General features: G+C 46.8%; 1 protein-coding gene across 5 annotated transcripts; it reads left to right on the plus strand.

The window, feature by feature from the left end:
* Positions 1-112: 112 nt before the first annotated feature.
* Positions 113-8,564, plus strand: PRR11 (proline rich 11). Of its 5 annotated transcripts, none has more exons than XM_006016044.3 (10): positions 113-203; positions 397-529; positions 1,631-1,784; positions 2,503-2,625; positions 3,898-4,149; positions 4,272-4,370; positions 5,740-5,852; positions 5,970-6,029; positions 6,115-6,211; positions 7,791-8,564. In XM_006016044.3, the coding sequence occupies exons 2-10, from the start codon at positions 414-416 to the stop codon at positions 7,857-7,859; spliced, it is 1,083 nt and encodes a 360-aa protein (XP_006016106.1). In that variant the 5' UTR covers positions 113-203; positions 397-413; the 3' UTR covers positions 7,860-8,564. The 5 variants fall into 5 exon arrangements, with proteins under 5 accessions (XP_006016106.1, XP_006016105.1, XP_014378039.1 ...); XM_006016043.3 differs by having other exon boundaries at positions 194-240; XM_014522553.2 differs by lacking the exon at positions 113-203 and adding an exon at positions 216-232.
* The last annotated feature ends 1,275 nt before the right edge of the window (positions 8,565-9,839 follow it).

Genomic DNA, 9,839 nt, shown 5'->3' on the forward strand with positions numbered 1-9,839 from the left:
CACTCATCCCTGATTGGCTTCCCCCCTCCCCCTCTTTTAATCTGATTGGTTTCCGCATCACCCACCTCCCAACCCACCCTCGCTCCCAGATCACTCCCACCAATGGAAACAGGGAGGGGGCGGGACGCAGAGAGCCGGGCTGTGATTGGCTGCGGCGCGACGGCGGAGCGGTTTGAATTGCAGGGAGGCGCCTGCGTGGGGCGGTGAGTGGGACCGGGGCCACGGGCCAAAGGTCAAGAGGTGAAGGGCCGAGGGTCCGTAATTGGAGGGGAAGTGCGAAGGCCCCGGCGCTGGGCTGCAAGGCGGGATGGAAGTGGGCCCTGGAGGTAGCCTCAGGCCCCGGCCTTGCCACTTCCCTTCCTCCAGGCAGGGCTTGACTCCTCTGACGTCCCCCAGGTGCCTCTCTAGAAACCATGGTGAAGTACAAGCAGCGCCGGCGCGAGCTGCGGGCCCGGGCCAAGCTGCAGGAGAAGCGGAGGAGGAGGAGTGTGGCCTCACCGCCCCCGCGCCTGGCTGTCCCCGCTCCCAGGTAGGCGGCCGGGGACCCGTCGAGCCCTCTCACTTGCCGGGTTGCGGAGGATGTTTGCCGGTAGCAGGGTCCCGCGTGGTTCTCGAACGACTCACGCGGATTTGGAAGCAATTTGACTCGGGAAGTGAACGTTTTTCCTTAAAACATGAATAAACCAAGGGCGCCTGGGATGCATTTAGCCTCCTCGCTCACCGGGAGGGTCATCGCTTGTTCCACGTGCGACGTGGCATCGTCCGAAATCAGGGGTGGAAGAGACTGTGTCCGGGTGCGTTCTCTCCCAACCGATTTCCAGATGTAATTTCGGGGCTAAACTGCTTGTTCTCGCGTGGGGTGCCCATGGGTGCCACAGGATACTTTGATGGGCGCAGGCGGGAAAAGTCGGGTGTGAAGAGATAAGCAGATATAATTGCAGGCTTGGGTTGGCTGCGCGGCCCCCTGACAACTGCCCACCCCCCCTGCAAGGAGGTCGTGCTGGTTTCTAAAGTGGGGCGCCTCTCAATTCACAGCCTTGACTCTAATGTAAAAAGTTTGAGACCCCGCTAGGCTAATCAAGCTGCGAGAGCTGGGATCACAGCTGCTGCCAGAAAATGACAGGTCGCTTCTTGATGCTGTTAAGAATGGGAAGTCGAATGGCTTTAGCCACATTAATGAAACATCCTAGCTTGGCCAACACAGTTGTTCAGGGAGCAGTGGGCCGAAGGAGAGTGAAACAACGGCCAAATGAAATACGGAGAGGCGGCGTTGCTGACCGGGCAGGGAGGAGCACAGCGGAGCTGCGTGGGCAAAGACTGAGCAGCCACAAGCTGTCTGGCTGGTGCCCTGCACCTTGACAGTTATGAGAAACTGGTTGGCTGAGCTGTCATCTGCTGTTCAGTAATGAAAAGAAGCATCAGTGATTTAGGTTTTCTGAGAATCGAATGGGTTTGATCTTATTTCTTCCACAGCTGTAGGAAGTTGCTTTCAACGTGTCACTTCCTTCCTTCATCCCCCTGTGCTAAAGTTCATGCCAAACTGACCGGGTGTTTCTGACCTAGCTATTGATGCCGGACCCCAGTTACGTTCTGAGATGGCTGAAATGTCCCTGTTTGAAATCTTCTGTAGGTCAGTGGACGATCCTCCTCCCAACACAGTGTGCAGCCAAAGTTGCCGCCCCTCGGTCTGGAGTGTAGCCATGCCCATTGTGAAGAATGCAGTAAAGCCCTTAGCAATGACAGTGTCATCAGTCTGCTCGTGGTGCCAGAACAGTATTGCACAGGTGGGTTTTCCAAATGTTTATTTTTGTCGATGTAAGATTATTGTAGCGCGTGTGTGCAGTGCACTCACTCTCACACTCTACCTGTCCCTCTCTTCAAAACTGAGATGAAGCCTAATATATACAAACTTCTAGGATCTCTTGCTAGAGCAGCATTTGGGAGAAATCAGTAAGAGTTTCAGTTAGAGGAATGGGTATGTTAAGAGGCCCAGAAATATTTTACTTCTAAATCATATGTGAAGTTGGAGACCTTATTGCAGTAGCTGAAAGATTTGCATTACATGGGCCACAGTTTCCACCTTTTAACAGGGAAGGAGATGTTGGTTCACAGCCCAAATGGATCAGACATAGACCATACTACAGCACTTGCAGCTAAAATTTGAGCTGTGAGAACTGAGAATCTGTAGGAAAAGTTTGCTCTGAGGAAATGTGACCCTACTTTTAGTCCTCGTCAGCTGGGATCAGAGTTTGACAATTATAACATGTCATAAATGTAGCAAGTCTTCTTTGATTGACAGGCACTGACCCCAGGACGGATAAAGTCAAAATGAAATGACAGGCGTGAAACTTCCTTTCTGTGTGCCTTCATGCCAATGACAAGTCTCCTGACTGAGACCAATGACTTTTGGTGGGGATTGTGCTCCTAAGTCACATGGGGTTTTGCATGAAACTTTCAATGCATATAACCATAAACATCTTCACCTTGTTTCTTTGTACTTAGAGTTTTGAAGTCATCAAAGACACCATATTCCCATCCCGCTTATATCTACGAGAGCTGAATGCGCTTAGGAAAGAAATGCAAAAGCTGGAAACTGAATTTTCCAGACTACAAGGAATGCTCCAGGTCAGCTGCAGTTACATTAGTAGCCTCAGATTTTTTTTTCTTCTTTTGTTTATCTAAACGCTTAAGGACCTGGGGTCAGGGAGGAAAACTAGAAGTATGTGCACTGCTAAAGGGACACCTGCAATTTGAAATCTGTTCACTGAAAGAGAATGAAATGGAGTTTTGGGGGTTTATATATGCCCTCTGCTCAGGGTCAGACTGATTGTCAGATTTGAGGTCAGAGAGGAATTTTCCCCCTTGGTTACATTGGTATGGACTGGGGAGGGTTTTGCCTTCCTCTGTAGTTGTGGGGGTGGAAGGGGGAGCATAGGACCTCTTGAGCATATATTGACAACACTGTAGAAGCACAGACGACAGCTGCTGTGGTGCCCTTGCTTTCCTGTGGCAGGTTAGGGTATAAGGGCTGTGTTGTGCCCTGGTTGGGGTTGATGGTAGACTTATGCAGAGTTTAGATTTTGGTGTGTGTAGGATGGTTTGAAGAGGAATGATCCTATCTCAGATGGGGGGTTGGAGCAGATGACCTCTGGAGGTCTCTTCCAGCTCGACTTCTCTATGATTCTATGTGGTTGAAACTCCTGTCCACACCACTGTTACAATCATGCTTTTTTTTTTTTTTTTAATCAAGGGTGTTACTTTTGTAATCTTGACAGTGTTTTGGCTTTAAGAAGAGTGTTAGAAATGAAGATCCATAGTGAAAATATTGCTAAAGTAAAAATCATTGTCAAATCTGGCTGCTGGCTTCATGTGAAGAGACCATTCTGTCTGCATGGAGCCCCAAAGGGGCTATGCACAGATGCTGGGAACTGCTTGTTTAGAATGAGCGGCAGGGGTATGTCCTTGCATCACTATAACGTTTCCCTTTCGTTCAGTCGCTGAATGCAATTGGAGTGTATAATGCAGGGAAACCAGAACAGGGGCTTTATTCTAACTCTGGGTGATCAAATTAATCCCACCCTGAATATCCAGTAAAACTGCTAAAGCAGTTCCTAAGATCCTGTATGGAAACATGTCATATATAAATAGAAAGAATACGCATTTCCTAATCTCCTTTCATTGCAAAGCACTTTCAATGTCCCATACATACAGCATCACTTGAAGTGCCACAGCCTGGAAGCTGGAGGACTGCAGGTAGCCAGCTAAAAGATCAGACCTAGGGCAGGCTATTTTTGGGCCTTGCATTTTGGTTCAACTGAGTCACAATCCCTATTTCCTGAACTTTCCCGTACGTTGGACAGAGAGTGAATTTTTATTTTATATTTTTTTCTGTTCCAGATGAGCGGGACTGTGGTTCGTTCCTCAGAAAACTCCCCTTGCCAAAGATGTAATAAACCATTAATACATGCTCCTGTATGTGCACAGATCAGCCTTCTAGAGCTGGTATCTGGGTCTCCTACAGCAGTGCTACAACCTGCAGCTGCTCCCCCTCCACCACCACCACCTCCTCCTCCACCACCACTGCCCCCACCACGCCCCCCTCCAGCACCTTTACTTCTCAAAAGGGTCAATGGCAATAAAGCCCCTCTGGTAAGGATTAATAGGGTTATTCTGTGTCTTTGAGTGGTGTTGGGTTCAGGGTGCAGAGTTGTACGGCACCCATAAGGAATTCAACGCTTACAGTTTCTAATTTTTTATTCCCTTGTTAACAGGCCGTATCAGTAAAAAAAGATGGTCCCATACAAATCACAATGAAGGATCTCCTGAATGTAAAACTAAAGAAGACCCAACCCTGCACAAGACCAGATAAGGTAAACCAAAGAAGGGGAGCATGCTCAGGGGACAAATACTGCCCGCAGTAGAACCGGTAGGATTCCAGTGTGTGTGGATGGGTTATTGAACCCCTGTGGCAGTGAGGCCAGCTCTAGGATGGCTCCATGCACAGAGCAGATAATAGCATTTCTCTGTAACCCTACAACCCCTTTTTCTGTCAGGCCCAGAGTAGTGGTTGTAGAAGGGTGACTCCTGTTGGGTGTGACCAGGGCACACCTTGTCTGGTTGGCCTGTGCACGAGATCCAGGATTTCTGACTTGAAGTTTGGTTCTGCTCGTGGTTCCTGTATCCATACAAAAGTGGTTGCCATATAAGCCAACATTTTCCAACCTTGGAAGCCATTTTGCTGCTGTTCAGAGAGATGCAGAGACCAGAAGTAAACTTGGTCTTTCTGGGCTTCGGCAGAACTCCTGTTCTCATTCAAGGCCATATCATGAATTTCAGGCCATGGTATTAGCCAAGACCAGTGCCTGCACTCTTCAGCTGTGAGATTGCATTTGACAGTTCAACTCGCAAAGACCCTTTTAAAAACATATTTAAGCACCACCCAGTTGCCCTGCCTCGGAGAATAGTCCCTGGTGAAGGACTGAATATCTGCTATCCCCTCCCACAATAGCATGTGTGGGCTGTGGTTTCCTTCTCTGTCTTGAATGATTTATGGATTCCTATTTTTAGCTAGCGTATCCTTTTGTGTATGTTGCTCTCTAGTTTTAGACCATATTTGGCGCAATGGTGATAAATCTAGTGAATGGGCTAATTCACTTCGTACATTAGGAGAAATGCTTAAGTGCTGATGAACTTAAGCACTATGCTAAATAGCATATTGAATGCTATTTAGCATTCAATATGCAGTCTTCAAAATGTGCTGCTGCCATAGGGCCAAACTCACCCCTAACATAGTGACTATCTAAAAGATCCTGCCAAAAGTGAATTTGGACTCAATAACCAACATAATCCTTCCACTTCCAAGTCTCCAATAAGGGTTATTTGAAAATGTTCTCATTTTGCAGATGCCTGTTTAAAGCAGGGAAGGTAAATGACTTGTTTGGAGTCTATGCAAAGTTTGTTCTTTTTAGCTTGGGTGATGGCTTGCCGCGTTCCAGTATTTCTGTAAACGTGTTGATTTTTATCAGGACAGGTATTTTCTTTTCCCTAGCATTTTTTTTTCTCAGGAGTCTTTTATAAAATGTCTATTTTTATCCCAGGCACATTAAATCTTAATGATTCAAACAAGCTAAAGAGTCAGAATGCACTAAAAACATGCAGAGTATAAATATTAAATAGACAGTATGTTCAGTGGGGCCTTTTAAAATGCATTTGTGGTAACATTGTTCTTTGTGCCTTTAGGGGGGATCACCAGTGAAGACTCACGGGGCATTAATTACGGTTTCAGACTTACAAAGCATTAATCTGAGACCTAAATCCAACCTACCACCAGCTCGAATTGCAAACTTCTTAATGTGAGAAACCTTCTACTTTCTTTGTTCTATAGAAAAGTTGATTTTGTTCATCATCATCCTCATGTCTGGTACTTGAGAAATAAATTGATTTTAACATTTTTTGTTTTTTATTATTAGCACTCCCAGCAAAAATCAATTAGATCTTCGAAAACATCTAAAAAGAGTTGATATAAAGAGGTAACTTCCTTACTGTTCTCTTCTTCTTCTTCTTTAACTAGAAAACTAAAAACTATTTCCCCTAACGTTCGTGTTGTCTTTTCAGAAGTCCTGGTGGAACTCCATTAAACAACAAAGAGAACATGGCGACTGGCACAGGATTGACACCCATAATGACTCAAGCACTGAAGCGCAAATTTCAGGCAAGACAAATTTCAGCTCCTTTGTTGAAAAAAGTTAATCGCTGGTAATAAACTACAGAATTCCAAAGAATGTTTCTCTTGCAAAAAAGCACTATTGATTTGCATGGCACTTCATAGACATAAGATGCCTTAGTGGGTCGTGAGAGCCTTTGGTAGCAAGCAGAACTGAGTGCATAATTACTACTAATAAGTTATACTTCACTCAAACTTGTCATCCATGAATCTGAAGGCTTCACAAAGAGAGCTATTATGTGCATTTTACTGATGAGGAAACTGAAGCACAGAGATGTGATGTGATTTTTGCCTAAGGTCACTCAGCAGGTCATTGGCAGAGTTGGGAGTTAAGCCTTGTCTCATGATACCTAGTGCCTCATGCTGCCTACCATTTAATTAATGAGTGTACTGTGCTTTGAGAGTAATAAGCACACAAGAAATGTTAAATCTTAGTAGCATCATATGAAATGCACTTGAATCTTTTGAGCTTAATTCAAAGCCTAATCAATGGCTCAGCCCACACATGTGGGAAGGAGTGTGGTAAGATTCTCCTTCAGCATGACCTCTGCATGATGTGGAAAGCACACCTACAAACTGCCCACTTGCGTTCCCTTTTCCATCAAAGTTTTCAATTTCGGAGTATCTTTGAGGAAGCAGGAGGAATTGGGGTGATTGGGTCTTCCTATTACCTGGACCCCAAATGTTCTCTGCTGTAGGCAGGGCTCATGTGAGGCTTTCCAGAAATGTCCTAAATCTCAATAGTCACAAGGGTGCACCCCATGGGCATGTTCCGACTCATTGGGACATGCATTTCCCAGGGACAATTATCAGCAGCACATATTTGCAGTGCTGCTGGTTGTTCCTGGGGAACACCCCTGCATGTGCACTCGCATGGTAAATTGCCCCAGTTGGGATGGGGGAGGCTGGGGCCAGCACCTGGATTGGCCCCAGCAGTCTTACTTGGGATCCTGGGGGCCTCCTAGGGCTGCAGGGGTGGCAATCCAGGCACATGGAGCCTGGCCAGCAGCTGGAGCATGGCTCTGGCCAGCCAGGCTCTTGTTTTGGGTGGTGCACGCTACAGCCACATGGACCATCCCACTTCTTTCCAGAGTGAGTGGATTAATGGATTGATTGATTGATTGATTTTTACACCAGGATCTCCTCCCAGTGTCAAAAAAAAAAAAAAAAAAAGCCCACATGCTACTAATTAGCAGTGCAGCAAATGTATGCGTGTATGGGGCGTGTGGTTTGCAGAGCTGCAGATCGGTTTGCAGCACTGCAAATTGCACATGCGTGCTTGTCTGGATGTGTCCCATATGTTGGAATATCCAGTGGCTTTGGACTCAAAGTTCCCTGGCTGTATGGATGGTAGCAGTGTTTGTAGCACCAGCTGAAAACAGAGAAATAGAACAAGATTCCTGTTGATGCTGGAAGGAATCTGAGGTTTAAAAGTATTTTCCATGTCAGACTAGGGATTGTCTTATATTTAGGAAGCGGTTGATAAGCTCCCGTGTCACTGTTGTGTAAGTAAGCGTGCTGAAATTTAAAACTGATTGTAACTTTGTTCTTTTTTTTTTTTAAACAGATGGCTCACCCCAAGAGTCCCTCTCCAGCTCCATTACACACTGCAAGCAGCTTTGATGAGCAGAACTAGATGGGTGGCTGATATTTTTATAACAATTTGAGGGTCAAATACCACTTGTTTGACTTGTCAGAAATCCATGTGTCGAAGGTATCATGTTTGTTTTAAGCAAGTATAGTACACATGAGATGTGCTATTTGATAATGTTCTTGTCACAGAAAAATTCAGCCTTCCTTGTGACATCTTCGTTATGCCTCAAACTTTACCTGCCAGGACTTATGCTAAGGGTGAGAGGAGTGAGGTCTCTCCTTGGTCCTTTCAGATCTTTGACTTCTTCCGTAAGAAAGGGAGCAGTTAATGCTGCTTACAAGCTGTGTCTACATGAGATGCTGACTGAGCACTAGCTCATTACTACTACGCAATTGTGTTGCACGTTATGAAGCGTGACGTGATGCTAGTACGCAGTAGTAACAAGCTATTACACAGTCAGTGTCTCCAAGAAGCTGTGTGGGTACGCTACAGTACAGTAACACTGGTTACCATGCAGTCATTTAGTACTTGCGTATACAAGTACTAAATGACTGCGCAGTAACAACCGCACAGTCAATGTCTTGTGTAGATGCAGCCACAGTGGTGCTTTCTGAGACTGAGATGCACATTTAAGTATTTCAATTAATACTGTTTAACAGCTTTTAACTCAAAGGCTTATTTTTAACTCTGCTTTGTCATGACTAATACAGTTAAGTGGCTCAGTAATAAGGTATAAAGTAATAACAGGTTTTCAACAAGTATGACGTTGGTTTGTTCTTATACTACCATTTTTCCTGGTACACCAAGTACTGCGTCTAAATTGCTTTGCATGTCTCTAGCCTGAATTCTGAGATCTTAAAGCTAGAAAGAACTACTATGGGCACTTCATCTCACCTCCCACATAACAAAAGATTTAGCCCCTCATCTCAAAGGACTATTGAACAGTCACAGCCAGGGCTGTCCCTCTGACAGGCCACGTGTCTTTGGGCAAGCATAAAATATATTTCCATTTTTCCCATTTGTAAAATGAGGCCGATGATACTGACCACACAGAAAGGTCGTGATGATAATGAGGCATCCAGAGGTCTTAAATGGTGCAACAGAAATGGAATGTGCATGGGCCCGCCTGGTCCCAAAGCAAGGTATGCAATGATTAGGTGCTCCATGCGTCCACATCGACCACCATGATGTTCACTCGTAATTAAAACAGCAGAAGGGCATTCTGTGCACATGCACATAATATCAAAGAACGGGACAGAGGTGGTGTTGGCTGCAGTGTATTTCCCTGGCTTTGCAGTTTTTAAGTGGGGGAGCGAGACATGCTGGGGAAGCTCTCCAGGGGATCCTTCACCAGACTTCTGAAGAAACACTCTCCATTCAAGCTGCTGCATTCCACACCGCGCTGCTTCCAGCTGGCTGCACCATTCACCGTTGGCCTTGGGCTGATGTTTCAGGAGCTGGGCACCAGAGGCAGCTTAATGCACAGGCCCTTGGGGCCCGCTGGGTGCCTGGTTTCCCTTGGCAGGTGGGTAGCATGCAGCCTGAAAGGGGTCCTGCTTGGGGTGGGGGAGCATTGTATGCATGCCCACGGCCAGGAAAATAAGTCAGCAGGTGGGAAAGCAGCGCCCTGCAGGTACGTGTATGGAGGGGAAGGAGCACGGGGGTGCAGATTGAGCCCCCCTGCCATGTGAGAGTGGGGCTGGAGGTGCTGCCCAGCTGGGGCAGTGCACCTCCAGGGTCTTTTAACTCCGCTTTTGTCATGACTAATACAGTTAAGCGGCTCAGCAGCGCGGTATAAAGCAATAACAGCAGTGCACAACGTTAGCCTGCGTGCTTACACGACCCTTCTTCCCGGTACGCCCAGCCCCGTGTCCGAACCGCTTTGCCTCAACACTCGGATCCGAAAGCCAGGCTCTGTTCGGGGGGCGAACGTGACAGGCCCGCCCGGCAGCCCATGTGCGCGCAGCGGCATTTCCGGGCGGAAGCAGCTTCCCCGCGCCCTTCCGCGCATGCGCGGCTGCC

Source organism: Alligator sinensis, unplaced genomic scaffold, assembly GCF_000455745.1.
Source record: "Alligator sinensis unplaced genomic scaffold, ASM45574v1 scaffold118_1, whole genome shotgun sequence".
NCBI lineage: Eukaryota > Metazoa > Chordata > Crocodylia > Alligatoridae > Alligator > Alligator sinensis.

Coding starts and splice junctions, on each gene's coding strand:
- PRR11 (XM_006016044.3), top strand. CDS start 414: ATGGTGAAGTACAAGCAGCGCCGGCGCGAGCTGCGGGCCCGGGCCAAG. Junction 530..1,630: donor CTGGCTGTCCCCGCTCCCAG/GTAGGCGGCCGG, acceptor AATCTTCTGTAG/GTCAGTGGACGATCCTCCTC. Junction 2,626..3,897: donor GACTACAAGGAATGCTCCAG/GTCAGCTGCAGT, acceptor TTTCTGTTCCAG/ATGAGCGGGACTGTGGTTCG.